The 15,618-nt window shown below is 52.3% G+C and overlaps 1 protein-coding gene across 6 annotated transcripts in view; it reads left to right on the top strand.

Moving 5' to 3' along the window:
- DSCAML1 (DS cell adhesion molecule like 1) overlaps positions 1–15,618 on the top strand; it is a 350,085-nt gene that overhangs the window by 320,424 nt on the left and 14,043 nt on the right. For all 6 annotated transcript variants that reach the window (XM_047877987.1, XM_047877989.1, XM_047877990.1 and 3 more), the window contains 2 exons: positions 2,224–2,379; positions 9,639–9,778. In XM_047877987.1, the coding sequence (XP_047733943.1) occupies positions 2,224–2,379; positions 9,639–9,778 (296 nt within the window). The remainder of the gene's footprint in view (positions 1–2,223; positions 2,380–9,638; positions 9,779–15,618) is intronic.

Genomic DNA, 15,618 nt, shown 5'->3' with positions numbered 1-15,618 from the left:
AGCAGGAGGTACCTGCGAATGGGGCGGTTGAAGAGTTTCATGAAGACGCTGCTTGCAGAGGGCTGTGGAAGGAGGGCGGGGCACCGAGGAACAGTCCTCACCACCTAGGCCGGAGGGGACAAGAGGGGGAAGCGGGGCTACCAGGACCTGGGGGAAGGGGGCACCCCTTGGCCAGGCCGTGGCAAGCGGTCTGCGCAGATGAGCCGCTTGGGACCCGGAGAAAGGTGGGGAAGCGCATGCAGTGAAGCCGGGGTAGGAATGGCAGAGGGACAGCAACCAACCCTGTGTGTGCCTTCCTCGCCCTGGGACGCGCGGGTCCAAACAGTCATGTGTAGCCTCAAACACACCAAGTCCCCGCCCGCTGGTGGCCACGGGAACCCTGCAGTGATAGGGAAGTCTGCCGCTGTGCGAGGCAGAGACCCAGCATCCCCAACTATGGAAATGTTCTATTGGGGGCCATAAGGGCCCCCGTGAGTTTACCTCCCTGGATCCTGAACCTTCTGCCTCCAGCCCCGGGGCCCTCCCTTCTCCCCAGGAGGACCTGAGACTCCAGCTCATGGTCGTTTCTCCAGGACACCTGCCTTCCCCTTCCCCTTCCCCACCTGGATGCTGCTGTGCCCGGATACACTGCCAACAGGAAGTGTCCTTCTTGCCTCTATCTCTGTCATCTCCTCTGAAAGCACAGAGACCTGGAGCTCAGGAGCTGGGTCTCTGGCAGTGTCCTCAGTTCATGTGTTGGGGGACAGCCTCGTGCATTTCTGCTGTGCCGCATAAGGGGTGGTCCCTGGCTTTCCAGAGCGTGCTTCCTCTTTTCTTTTTTCTTTTTTTCTAATTTTTTTAACATTTATTTATTATTGAGAGACAGAGCATGAACCTGGGAGGGGCAGAGAGAGGAGGAGACAGATTCCGAAGCAGGCTCCAGGCTCCGAGCTGTTAGCTCAGAGCCTGACGCGGGGCTCAAACCCACAAACCGTGAGATCATGACCTGAGCCGAAGTCGGACGCTTAACCGACGGAGCCACCCAGGCGCCCCTTGCTTCCTCTTTTCTAAGCCTGTAATCTTCCCTAAAGTCACCTGGGTTGTTGGCCATACTGTCCTCTTTTGGGGTCTTTCTCTGGCTCCGGTCCTGAACAGGACTACCCTGATTTCTGATTTCCTAAAAGGAAAGGTCCCACTGCTCAGGCTTCTGAGGTTCCCCCTGCACTGACCTGGAGCTGCCTCAGGCCGGGCGCAGTGTTCTCATGCCCCTGGCCCCGGGCAGACTGTTGCCCTCCCCTGGCCAGGCTCTCTGCTTCAGGCTCTTTGCCTGCACCGGGTCCCCGGTGAGGTGCTGGGGTGGGTTGCAGGCACCTGTCTCCTACGAAGCCCGTCCTCAGCCAGTGCATCTGGGCCCGTCTTTTGGAAAGCCCGGTGGTCCCAGTGGATGGCTGTCAGCTCAGGAGCCTGTCTCTTTTCCTCCTTCTAAGACCCTGGTCTTCCCGTGGGACCCTCTCCCTAAACTCATCTTCCGTCTATAGCAAGTTCCTTGGCAGAGTCAGATGACGGGTCCTCACTGAGCCGGAGGAAGGCCCGGCCCTTCCTGGCGGGGGCTGTCCCCTCTACCAGCCTCGCCCGGGTTCTCAGTGTGGGTGCTTCCTGGGGAGGGTGTCCCCAGCGGTGGGGAGAAAGGAAGGGGCTTAGCCGCTCACAGACACCACTGAGCGTTCAGGGTGCTGGCCCAGGAGCAGTCAGACACAGAGGAGGCAGCCTCAGCCTGCCCCCCGTCATCCCAGGGTAACACACTGCCTACTGACCTGAGAGCCGAAGGAGGCCCTGGGACAGCAAAGTGGAATGGCTGTGACCATCCCACCTGGCCTAGGCTCCCTTCCAGGAGATCCTTGGGATCCCTCACATGGAGAGGGGAAGGGGAGGAGAGGAAAGGTGCTCAGATGGAAAGGGAGAGCATTAAGCTCAATTTGGTACGAGGTCAGCTGGGGCTGAGGCCGGGCATATGCCGCTCGCCCCAGTTGGGCCACTTGCGGAGACGCGCGGCCTGGGAGCAGAGCCCCAGACCTGCCCCCCGGCGCCTGAAGGTGGCGGTCCCCCCGGTCGCCACTACTGTGGAGTCGATGTCTGAGCCCAGTGGAGCTGGCCCGACCGGAGCCCAGGCTGGCCGAGGGGCTGCGGCAGGGGCCCCAGGCCCGGCCGGCCTGGCCGCGCTCCGACGCTGCTTGTCTCGGGCAGAGTGGGGCGAGATGCAGAACATCACGACGACGCGGGAGCGGGTGGAGCTGCGGGGCATGGAGAAGTTCACCAACTACAGCGTGCAGGTGCTGGCCTACACCCAAGCCGGGGACGGCGTGCGCAGCAGCGTGCTCTATATCCAGACCAAGGAGGATGGTGAGTCCCCTCCACTGCGCCCAGCCCGGCCTCGCCCACCGGCCAGGCTCCCTCCCCGCCCACCCCGGACCCGTCGCTGAGCACTGCCCAAGGGGAAGGGTGAGAGCAGGGCACTGTCCTGTCTCCTGTCCCCGTAAGTCATTGCAGGGTGGCTTTGAGCATGCTGGGGCTCCGCTTTAGGAGAACACAGCTTACCGCAGGTGGCAGTGAGATGCTCTGGGACTCCCCACTCCCTTAGCTCCCCTTGCAGCCCTAGGTCGGAGGCCAGGTAAAGCCTCTCTTCCCACCCCCTCCCCAAGGGCATCCTTTTTGTGGCAAGATTCGGCCTGGTTTCTTCTGGAGACGGATGGTTGGGGTTGGGGGAGGTGGGGGAGAGGATCATCACTGCACACATCTCAGGTTAGGGGCGTGGCAGAGGCCCCAGAGCGGTCCAGGCCCTGGACTCTGGCATGCTGGGGAGGCTCTCAGGGCGAGAATGGGATGTGCCTCCATTTGGAGCTGTGATCTCCAGGCCCTCCACCCTGGGGCAGAAATGGAGGAAAATAAGGAGCCAAAGCTCAAGGGCAGAATGACGAAGTGAGGAGGTGGGGGAGTGGAGAACCCAGCAGAGAACAGGCTGGGAGAAGGGCCACACTGCCAGGGGGCCTCCTTCATATGGAGCGTGTCCAGCAGGTGCTGTGTGTGCCCACGCGCAGCTCTGGGCTCCTGCTGCCAGCCTCTGCTTCCTTCCTCACGTCATCCCAACACCGTCACTTTTTTTTTTTAATGTTTACTTATTTTTGAGAGAGTGCGAGTGGGGGATAGGCAGAGAGAGGGAGGCACAGAGTCCGAAGCAGGCTCCGGGCTCTGAGCTGTCAGCACAGGGCCGGACGCGGGGCTCGACCTCACAACCTGTGAGATCACGACCTGAGCCGAAGTCGGACGCTCAACCGACTGAGCCACCCGGGCGCCCCATCACTTAGCTGATTCTTAAACCTTCTGAGGCAGGTGCTATATTTTAAAAGAGTTTGTGTGGAGAGGGGCTGGCACCAATGGGTACTTAAACTAGCCAACATCGCCGTCATGGCTTCCTACCCTCACTGCCTCCATTTTCTCAAAGTTCCCACAGTCTGGGCCCCTCCTGTGCCACTTGGCAGAAGGTGCTGGAGGGTGAGAGTTGTTGAGAGGAGGGTCTCAGGCTGGGACTGATGGTAGAGAGCTTCCCAGGGCAGCCCAGCCCTCGGGGAACAGAGCAGTTTAATCCAGCTCCCCACTCTCCCTAAGCCCTGCCCTTCTCTCAGATCGGCCCCCTCCACGCCGTAAGCTCTGAGCAATTAAATATTTACCAACCTGCCTGCCCTACTTTTCCTGCCATTAATCCCCCCATCAAGGTTTCCTGGGACGGCTCCAGGCAGAGCCACCTGCTCTTATGTGGAAACCAAACGGGGACTGTGCTCAGAGCCCGGCCCCTTCCAGAGCCTCTGCACCACACACACGGGCACCTTCCCAGCCTCCAGAGAGGAACCACTGGGGCCCCCAGACTTCTTGCAGCCTATTCTGCCGCAAGGTCTGAGCCATAAGCACCTCCACATGTTTCACAAAGGTAAGGGATTCCCCACAGGGGAACCCAAAGTTCCGAGGAGCTGTCAACCTTTCGATTTAGAGCTGCCTGCAGAGGCTCACAGGGATGATCGCGACCAGGGAATGGGGCCCTACCGTGAGGCTCCGCAGAGCGGAGGGGCTCCCGTGAGCGCGGCAGAAGAAGGGTCCCAGCCCTGCCAGTTATTGGCAAGTCACTTAACCTTTCTGAACCTCAGTTTCCTCGTGATAAAATGGGGACAGTGATGCCTCATTGGGTTGTCCCAAGAAGCACATTAACTGCAAAATCCTTTCTAAAACGTGCGGTGCTAGCAAACAGCAGGTGCCTAATGGCTACCAAGGTGCTGGCAGTGAAGTGACTGCTTTGGGAGGACCCAGGCACCCCGGAGAGGCTCAGTGCCCCCCAGAGGGAGGCCCCGGGCCAGAAGGAATCCACTGTCAGATGAGGTCTCGTCAGAACAGCAGCCACACTTGACATGTGTACCACATGTGGTCATAAGCGTGGCTGAGCCTTGCCAGTAGCCCTGTGAGGTACGTCTTATGTCCATTTTAGAGGTGAGAAAAGTGAGGCATAGGGAGCTAAAGCAACTTGCTGAATGTCACTCAGCTCCTCAGAGGCAAATGAAGACCTTCTTGCCTCCATATCGTCTATTCTGTAGGAGACAGGAAGCTTTGGGCTGTGAGTAATACAAGTTAAAGAAAAAAAAAAAAAAGGTTTCAGCAGTAAGTGGATTTATTATCACATGTAACAAGAGGTCTTGAGGAGGCAGCTCCACAGGGTTGGTTCACTCCGTGGGCCCCCGTCCTTGGCACGTCACCTGTTCCTCCCGCGGCTCCCGGCATCACGGCAGACAAGACCGAGTTCAGAGTCGGAGAAGTGGCCTCCTCCTATGGGCCTGCCTCTCTCGGGGAGTGAATAAAAACCGGCCCAGAAACCCCTCCTCAACAGATTTATCCTCATGTCCCATTGGCCACCCTGGGGCAACGTGCATCTTGCGAAGCCAGTCACTGAAAGGGGAATGGAATGATCGCGGCTGACCTCACCCGAGTATGGTGAATCCCCTGGTGGAGGTGATGGGGACGGCTTTCTCTGAGGGACAGAGGGGCATGGGTCCCCAAGGATCAGGAAAGAACGACAGCCGACGGGCGGGCAGACAAGCGGGCACTACACCAGCCCGGCCCCACCTCCTCCAGGTTCTCCCATTGTGTCGATGGCAGTTATTACAGCTCTTTCCGGCTGACTTGGGAAGCAGACAGGCCCGCATTCTGGCTCCAGCTCTGCCATGGGAGCTTGGACGAATAGCCAAAGACACTGTGACTCCCTACCTACCTCCCCCTGCCTGCTCCCCTCCCCACCCCACCGCCAGCTCAGGATTTTGCATGTTTCCAAGGAAAAAATGAGCAGGAAAGGTAGAGAAAACCAAAAATAAATTAAAAGATAAAATGAAAACAAAGTCAAATAAATTCAAGCTCATTTCTTTCTTTTTTTTTTTTAATTTTTGAGACAGAGAGAGACAGAGCATGAACAGGGGAGGGGCAGAGAGAGAGGGAGGCACAGAATCTGAAGCAGGCTCCAGGCTCCGAGCTGTCAGCACAGAGCCCGACGCGGGGCTCGAACCCACGGACCGTGAGATCATGACCTGAGCTGAAGTCGGACGCTTAACCGACTGAGCCACCCAGGCGCCCCCAAGCTCATTTCTTACGTCCGAATCCCCCAGTCTATAACTTGGTCTCAGGCTGACTTGACTGGACTTTGCTGTTCATGAGCAACAAAGCCTCTTGCTGACACCCCAACTCCCCTGGGGATACCAAATCAGAGTGAAGGCTGAGCTGGCTTTTAAACCATTTTAAAGATATTTAGCCAAAGAGGAGGCTTGGCTGGACCTGTGTTGCAGGAAGGTAACCCTCACGGAAGCGTGGACGACAGATGGCAGGAAGGGGCTGGGGGTGGGGGCAGGGATGAGGACTGGCCTCAGAGAAGCCTGTTAGAACCTGTGGGCATCTAGGCAGAGAAGCAGAAGGTGTGTGCTAGGGAGACAGGAGGGGAAGGTGGAGGGAGGGGTGGAGACAAGCTCAGAGAGACGTGTCAGAGGATTTGCACTTCCAGTAACGGTGGACTACGTGGCTCAAACCCACTCTCCTTCTTGCTGAGAACACTAGGAAATCCGGATAAAATATTTTTTAAAACACCTGCTTGAAGGCATCAGAGAGCTGGCAGGAGAGTGCAGAATTACTGGGCCAGGATCCAAGGGAGAGTGGAGGCCCAGGAGGTGACCCTGGCATTTGGAACCGCTCTCCCCGTGGGGGACATTTGCCGAATCTGGACGCAGTGGCTGAGAACCGGAGCAGCACTAGAAAGCCGTGGACTGGAGTCAAGGGCCTGTTGGGGCAGGCGGGTCCCCCTCACTTTGAGTTGAGACCATGAGGGCAGCACTGTAGGATTAAAGGTGCACCAGAAGTACACAGCCCAGCTTCAAATCATCTCAGTCCTGGAAGTTAGAGTAAGGTAACCCCCGATTGCAGGTCCCTGTCAGAAGCAAACACAGATTCTCCCTTTAGGAAGATTACATCATCTGAGGCCTCAAACTATTTCTACAAACAATTTTGCAAATGATGTGTCTGGCACCCAGTAAAAAATATGAGGAACAACGTGAACAAAAGCAGGAAAAAAAAAAGAAACAGATAAAAGAAACAGACCCACAAGGAGTCCAAACACAGGTTTTGTCAAATATGAACTTTCAAATAGTTATTCTTAACAAGATTGAAATTTTAAGAGAACTGGAGACTATCGAATGGAAAATCTAGAAACCAGAGCAACTATTAACCTGAAATTAAGGACTCGGTAGATAGATTTAGTAACAAATGAGACACAGCTGGAGAGATAACTAGTAGACTGGAAGGCAGATCAGAAGACCCAAAAGCAGCTCAGAAAGACACACGAATGGAAAATAAAAGAACCAGTCAGAGATAGAGCAGTGATTTTCAAACTTGACTGTGCATACCAATCACTTGGGGGTCATATTAAAATTCATATTCTGATTCGGTAGGGTCTAGGGTGGAACCTGAGATTTTGCATTTCTAACATGCTCCCAGGTGACGCTTCTGCTGACAACTGGACCACATTCTGAATATCCAGGGCACAGAGGATGTGAGAAGAAGTCCCGGAGAAGAGGAGAAAGGGAACGGGGCAGAAGAAAAAATGCCTGAAAACTTTTCAGAATTGATGAAAGACATCCATCCCCAAAGCAAAAAGCACTCTGCAGACTCCACAAGCAATAACTTAAGGAAGTCCGCACCTAGGCTCATCGCAATAAAGCCGCTAAACAGGAAACGCAAAGGGAAAATTCCTAAAAGCAACCGAAGCGAAGAAGACCAGTTACCTTCACAGGACCAACAATTAGATTAACCGCTGCTTTATCAGAAACAATGGAATAATAAAAACAAGACAAGAAACAGTGGAAGCCGAGGAAGCCAGAGAACAATGCAGTGGTATAAAGTGTGTAAGGAAAATAGTTGTCAAGCTATGATTTTATGCCGAGCCAAAATACCCTCCAAGATTAAAATGAAATAAAGACGTTTGCAGACAAAAACTGAGAAAATGTATCACCAACATACCTGCTCTAGAGAAATAGTAAAGGGTATTATTCCTTAGCTAGAAGGAAAATGATCCCAGCTATGAGTTCCATGATGCAAGAAGCAAAGAACAAGCAAATGGTGAATGCATGAGTAAATCTCCATTAATACTGACTGTGTAAAATGATGGTGATAGTGATATCATCTTGGGGAGGGTCTAATATCTGTGTGTGTGTGTGTGTGTGTGTGTGTGTGTGTGTATGTGTGTGTGGCTAAGATATACAACAGAGGCATAGAAATTGGGTAAGAAGTTTGAAGTCTCTTGCATTGTCTGAGAGAAAAAAAGGTGCCAATTAATGTTGTTAGGCTTTGGTAAAGGTTCACGTTGAGTAACCCCTAAAAGGCTGTCTAATAACCAATCTAATAAAGAGGGGGAATAAAGTATTTTTTAAAAGACTCGATTCAAAAAAAAAGAAAAAAGCAGGAAAGAAAATAAAAGTATTTAGTAAGCTGAGGTATTTAAACCCAAACATATAAGTGATTGCATTAACGATAAATCAACTAAATTGTTCAATTAAAGGATAAAGACTGTCAGACTCATCCAGCAATGAAACAAACCCAACTATGTGCTGTTCATAGGAGACACCTAAGACGTAAAGGTAGAGAAAGGTTCAATGTGAAAGGATTAAAGGCATCATTAGAGATACAGAAAGACACTCTGTTAGGATAAAAGACCCAATTTACTAGTCAAATAAAACAGTTTCGAATTTGTTGTGAACCTAATAACATAATCTCAAAATATATAAAAGCAAAGACCGACAGGACTACAAAAATTGACAAATACACAGTCGTGGGGGAGATATCAACATACCCCTCTCGATTACTGTGGAGAAAAGAAGTGAGCAAGGGCGGAAAAGATCTGAACCTGAGTTAGCACGCTGGCCAGCCCCAGTGGCCACCCGTGGCCCCCTGCACTCCACAGCATGCAGAGACACCAGCAGAAGCAGGATATCAGGGCCGTAGCTGTGAGGGAGGGCTCAGGCCCCTGGATGGATGGCCATGATGGATTGTCATTTTATTTAGCCTAGAATTGTTGACCACTTACTAGATTTTTTAAAAAATCACAGTAGATGCTAGAGCAAAACTGATTATTGTCACCGTTTATTGTCTTCTGCGTGGCAGGCACTGTGCCAGGTGCTTTATTTTAATTAGTATTAACTGTCTCTACAAACCTTTAATGTGGTTGTTATTATGTCCATCATCTATGTGGGGAAATTGAGACTCAGGGAGGCAAAATGAGTTGAGTAGGATGCCATCACTGTCCTCAAAGGAGCATATAAAGCTCCCAGGAGGGAAGACAAGTGCACAGCAATTCAAGGGACAGATGAAGGGGAGCTGAAAACAGGAAGCTTCCAGTCTCCCAAGCAGAACCCTGGGACCCAGCTGGGCCAGGCAGGACCAGAGATGGGGACAGTGGGAGGGCAGAATACATATGAATTGGTATCCCCTTAGGATGAATATCCCGGCCGATTCTCAAGTAGACTTGCCCTCCTAAAAACAGAAAGGGCCTAAGCAGCATCCCAGGGGCAGTGCCCTGGGCACATGGCAGGAAACCCTGTCACCCATTGGCTGACGCCAGCCCCTGACCCTCAGGACACAGTCCACTCTGCGAGTCCATGGAGCCCCCAGCCTCAAGGAGCTCACAGGCCAAAGAGCAAAGTGACCAGTATATATGTTTGGTCTGTATACAAGCTAGTAGTTGAACGTTGGGAGAGGAAGCAGGTTAAGTTCCTAGGGATCAATGTGAAATCCCCATGGGTTCTGTTTCTGTCTTGAGTGTCCTAAGTCCTTGGTTCTGGCCAAACAGTTTTGAAGCTGGCCCTTCCCAATGCCTTCATCTTGGAAACTTTGTTACAAGCCCCAAACGATCACCTTTCTCCTTACCTGTTTGCCATGCTGGAACCTCCCCCCTTTAAACCATGGCTCAAGGATGCCTCCTCCAGGAAGCTCTCCCAGATTGATCTGCCTCACTCTCCCCACCATGTTATTCTTTCCCAAAGGTTAACCTCCTCCCTTCTCCAAACTGACCTGGCCTTCTCCCTACTTAGTTCCAGGTCCCCCTGCAGGCATCAAAGCTGTCCCTTCGTCCGCCAGCAGTGTGGTTGTCTCTTGGCTCCCCCCAGCCAAGCCCAATGGGGTGATCCGCAAGTACACCATCTTCTGCTCCAGCCCTGGGTCCGGCCAGCCGGTAAGTGGGCCCAGTGCCCAATGATGAGAGGGACAGGAGAAAGGGAAAAGTACCCTGAAGACCAGCTGGCTTCCGGGTCAAACCCGGGGGCTGCTTATGTCCATGTTTCTACCTAAATTCATGGATAAGAATGGGCACTGGTCACCCAAGAGCAGCTGAAGCCTTACCTGGTGCCCGTCTTGGGTCAGTCCTCCGATCCAGGGGCTGCAAGGTGGTCACAACCCCTGGAGGCTTCTTTTGAGTCAGGGGTCACCACCAAGCAGATGTGAAAGGGAGACCAAGGCCTTGGCTCTTCTGGTCTTCTGGTCTGGCTGACCAAGGAAGGTTCTATCAGGCCCCAGAGCTAGTGACTGGGGCCTGCCTGGTCCATGGCCTCTGGAAATGAATCACGCTCCAGCGTGAATGGTCTGGGCTCCGAGGGCTGCTGGAGCTCTGCCCTGAGCGGCCTCGTCAGCCTGGAGCCCACTGGAGGGAGGAGGAAAATGGCAGACAGTGGGAGGAAGGCAAGGGCATCTCTCTCTGGGCCAGGGCTGGGCCTCACTGCTGGGGAGAGGACTCAGACTTCAATATCTGCCCAAAGCTGGGAGTACAGTGCAGTACTATGGATATGCATATCCATATACTATGCATATCCATAGTATGCATCCTTCCCTCTACCTTTCCCGATCTCCAGCCTGTCAAGCACTGAGTTCTGCTGGGTGGCTACTCTGGAGCACAGCCGTTCTAGTTACATGAGCAGGTGCCCCTGCCCTCAAGGGGTGTCCAGTCTAGTGGGGAGGGGGCGGGGTGCACCAGGGGTGTGCGGGAGTAGTAGCTGGGAGATGTGCTCAGGACATCTCAGGCAGGCAGCAAGGAGCAGGAGGTGGCCAGCTTCCCCCTCCGCCAGCAGCTCGTGATGGGACAGCAGCCCGAGCATCTGCGGATGAGCTCCTGGCAGCCAGGAAGCATCTCTAGCTCTGCTCTGCTCTCCTGTGGTCTTTCTGAGTTACCCTCTGAGCAGTAGGTGGCCCAGCTCCGTACCAGTGAGGCCAGAGTTCTTTTGCCAGAGGAGAAGCCCAGAAATGTGGGCTTCTTAGTGACTCTGCATCCTCCCCTCCATCCTCACGGCCACCAGCCCCTATGCAGAAAAGTTGCACATATCGTGGACGTACGGCTCCATGACATTTCCTAGCACATTGGGCAAGCAGCACCCAGAGCAGGGAACACGACATCAGGACACCCCAGAGGACCTCTTTGTGCCCCTCCCGGTCACCACCCTTCCCCTGCCAGGGTGACGACCATGCTGACTTCAGATTAGTGTTGCCTGTTTATGTCCATTATATAAGTGAAGTTCATACCATTAATCCGGCTTCTTTTACTCAACATTATTTTGAACTTGTGAATTTCCTCCACACTGTTGGGTGTGGTTATAGATCATTCACTCTCACTTCTGTATAGGTTTCCGCTGGGTGCGTGTATAGAATTGTTTCACCCATTTCATTACCCATTGATAGGCATTTGGGTAGGTTCCAGTTTGGAGCTGTTCCTTGCGGCACTGCTGTGCACACCCATACACGTGTGTACGTGTGCCTGTCGGGTGTGTACCCAGGAGAGGAAATGCGGGGCCCTGGGGTCTGGACGTTGAGAATGCGCTGCCATTGTTGGGTGTCTGTGCCAACTTTCCAATCGATGTTTTAGCCGTGCTGTCTGCCCCTCCTTCCCTTCTCCCTCTGTTCCCCCACCCCCCACACACATCCTAAGCTTATCACCATTCTGGATGCCCGCTGTGCCTTTTCCCAGCCCACGCCTCTGCCACTGCTGACCCCTGCCGTGGCATGGTCTTTATCCTCTGTCATACGCTGAATGCATTTGATGGCAATTAGCTGCTCACTTCTCTGTCTCCTGTGCTGGTCCGTGGGGCCCTGTGAGGACAAGGGCAGCATCTTTTCATCTCTGGGTCCCCCAGCTGCCAAACACTGTGCCTGGAACATCATTGTCACTAAATGCATGTTTGATGAATGAATTACGAGCAGCCTGGCAATTGTGAAGCCTTAGACATTGGGCAAGTTTCCCTTCATGAATTGATGGGAGAGGGTAGTCATTCTCCAGCTTGGCTTTGTGCGGTCATTTCTTCCTCCGACAATGAAGCCTTTCAAAGGAGTGCTGCCTCCTCATTAACTCAGGCTTCACGAGCCCCCAGAACGGAGCTCCTGAGGCCCGTGCCCTGCTGGAGACCCTGGGACCCTCCCCACTTCTCTTCATGTCCTGAGCACAAGCACGTAGGAAGCTCCTCTCTCCTGGGGACGGTTCCTATCTGACAGTGGCACACAGGGGCCAGGGGGCCTGTGCGATGAGACCTTCATTCAGTTCAGCCACCTTATGGAGGAGGAACCGCCTCAGCGAGGGACCCAGACACCTGACCACCACAATGTGTGATGTGTGATGTGTGATGTTACTGCTCTGCACAAATATACTCCAAATTCCAAACAACTGCACTACAAATTCGCTTATGAAAGAGACCTAGGAGTGAGCGCTGGGGGTGAGGACACAGGCGTGTACACGCGACAGGGCAAAACCACGGGTGTGAGTGTGAGGTTAGAGGCAATGCACGTGAGTCTAATGTATGCACACGTACTAGGGTGTAAGAACACGCACGTGTGGAACCCTGAGAATAGACGGGAACCGCTGGTCTGGGCTCCCGCACGTTATGCCCTTGGCGGCAGCCAGAACTGCAGTGAGTCCCGTTAGAAATTGTACCAAACGTGTTCATACACTTGTTGTTTTTCTCTGATTATCAAAATGATGCAATTTTATTGCCCAAAATTCTGTAAATACATAAAAGAATAGACAGGAGAGTAGAAATTACTTGCACTTGTTCCCTGAAGATAAACGCTGGCAGTGTTTTGGTAGATAGCCTTCCAGCCTTTGATCTGTGCGTATGTTATGGGGGGGTTTTTAATAAAAAATTAAAATGAACTTTTACATAATGTTATATCATCTGTGTTTTCCATGTAATATATCTAGGCACTGTCCCACACCATCACATACTCTTTTCAGACATGACCTTGAATGCCCATATGTATGTAATCTATTTAACTGGTGCCCTCACTATTCTTTCATCTATTTTCAAATGTTCAACATTGTACATAACATGTCATTGAACATTCTTCAGATAAGTCTTTATGCACGTGTTTTTTCATTTTCTTAGGTAAATTTCTATGGTAATTCCTGAGTCATAAAGAACATGGATATTCTTAAAATGGGCATACGTGTTTGTGAATTACCCCTCAGAAAGTTGGAACCAATTGATGCTTCCACCAGCAAAATAAGTCCATACTTGTTTCTTACCCCCATGCTCATCCAAAATATTATATTATGTTTCATTTTTGCCAGTTGGATTGGAAAAAAGGGGTCCTGTTTTGGGTATATTCCTTTCATTACTACTTAGGCTGATTATTGTCATATGTTTATTGACTGGTTTTTTTTTTTCATCTTTGGGTAAAATTGTCAATTCATGTCCTTTATCCATTTTTTATTTGGGTGGTTCATGGTTTTTTCTCATTGATTTGTGAGTGCTCTTTACATAGAAGGATAATAACCTTTTTAAAAATCGTATTGGCTGCAATTATTTGCCAGCTCATTGCTTGCCTTTTGGCAGTTTTTGGTGTGCCGTAGGTTTTGTTTTTATATAATTCAAATTTGTGAATCACTGTCCTTTGTGATTTTCGCCTTTATTTTTATGATTAGAAAGACAAATATGTTCATAGTTTTACCTTTTTCTTTTTAACTTTTGATCCACTGGGACTTTATTTGGGAGTACAGTGATGTGTTTTTATTTTTTATTTTTTTTAAACGTTTATTTTTGAGACAGAGAGAGACAGAGCATGAACGGGAGAGGGTCAGAGAGAGAGAGGGAGACACAGAATCAGAAACAGGCTCCAGGCTCTGAGCTGTCAGCACAGAGCCCGACGTGGGGCTTGAACTCACGAACCACGAGATCATGACCTGAGCCAAAGTCGGATGCTTAACCGACTGAGCCACCCAGGCGCCCCCAGTGATGTGTTTTTAAAAGCGATTTCAGGAGATTCTTGGGGAGCCCAGGTTCAAAGGAAGACCCCGGGATCTGGATACGATGCTAACACCTTCAAAGGAAAGCCAAACCTTTCCTGTGTAGACACAAACGTACGCTCACGTACACACTGACACACAAGCACGCACATTCGACTTTTCTCCACACGTGCACATGCCCACCTCAATCCTCACGGAAGAGTGAGCCGGGAGAAGAACGCGTCCCAGTTTACAAAGGACTCGCCCAGCCCTTGCCTATTTGTGCCTCTCTGTAACCACACGGGGTAGCAGAGCAGTATCGCTTTCTTAGTTCACAGAATAGGAAACCGAGGCCCCAGGAGCCTTGAGAGAGAAAGGTGTATGAGCTGTGAGACTCACACTTGGTAAGATGGGCAGGCGGGTGTTGGAGCCACTACACCACCCACTTCGTGCACAGACAGGAACTACAGGTACCCGCACGGTCCCCTGGGTGCCATAGCCCGCAAAGACTTCCCAAGTACCAGGGCTGAAGGTGGCTTTGCACCTGTCTGCAGCAGGGACCCCCCCTGGGTTCAAGGCCAAATCTCCATTAGGGAGGCAAGAGGGAGACTTTGCCAGGCAGCTCTATGTGTATTGAGGAGCCGCCTGTGCCTCCTTCCTAACATCTCCCTGCAGATGGCCTGGGGCCAAAAAGGATGGTTTCTCCTGCCATAAGTCATTGGGCCCCTCAGTCCTCCCGTGGGGCACAGAGAATGTCCCTCTGTGACCCCATCTCTATCTGCAGGTCTGTCCCTCAGCATGTGGATGAATGCGTCCACGTGTCCGTGTGCGTGTGAGCGTGCATGTGAGCATGTGTGTGCACGATCCCGTGACTGCAGAGATAACTAATTATTAGCTCCCTCTGGCCTCAGGGCCCCCCATCTGTTCCGGGGGCTGCTCCCCCCTCCCTAGACTTCTGCCCTGATTTCAAAGAGGCCCCAGTGCTGCCTTCTTTTCCCTTCCCCGCGGCTGACCAAAAAATAAAATGAAAGTCAGCCCCATCCCGCCTGGACCAGGGAAGGGGCTGACAGGAGGTCTGCAAACTAGCGCTTATCAAAAGCTCCTTCTCAAATTCATTTCAATATCTGAGCCTCTGGTTTCCAAGGCAACATAATCTTTTCATCAAAGCAACTGGTAAAACCACTGGGATCCGATATTGTTTTGTTGGCAACTTGTCAAAACTGTCATTTGGTTAAAAAAAAAAATTTATAGATTTATACAAGCTACAAATATATACGGTGATCTGTACCACTAATAATCATTAATAAAGTGTCCCGTGAAGCTTTCCGAGTTCCGTCTCCCACCCCTTCTTCCCCCAGACGGTTTGCTCCCGCAGAATGAAGGAGTGGTAATTAGACGGCGGGGTGGGGAGGTGGTGCGGAGCGGGCTCGGGCTGGGGGCGCCCGTCTACAGCCCTAATAAGGCAAATGCGGTAACTTAGTTTCTTCCCAGAGACTCCCTCTCCCCGGGGTCTTCCTGGGACCCTCCCTCCTCCATTCTCCCTTCTCCGGACTCCCTCCATCACTCACCCGAAACACTCACATCCCCTGACCTGCAGCCACACTTGCCAGGGTCTGGGTCGGCCAAAGAAGTAAACGGAGGCTGGCCCAGCACCACGCCAGCGCAGGCCCACGAGCCCCCAGGGCCAAGCCCGGTGCAGACCCTGCTCACTGCTGCTCCCAGACCACAAAGGGCGAACGAGGCAGGATCCTGCCTCCTGTCCCCACCCCCCTGACTGGCCCACCCCCCTACTCTGAGCCCAGGTCCCCCGAGGA

The sequence above is a fragment of the Prionailurus viverrinus genome, chromosome D1 (assembly GCF_022837055.1).
Source record: "Prionailurus viverrinus isolate Anna chromosome D1, UM_Priviv_1.0, whole genome shotgun sequence".
In the NCBI taxonomy this organism is placed as follows: domain Eukaryota; kingdom Metazoa; phylum Chordata; class Mammalia; order Carnivora; family Felidae; genus Prionailurus; species Prionailurus viverrinus.
This window is presented reverse-complemented; position numbering and strand designations above follow the sequence as displayed.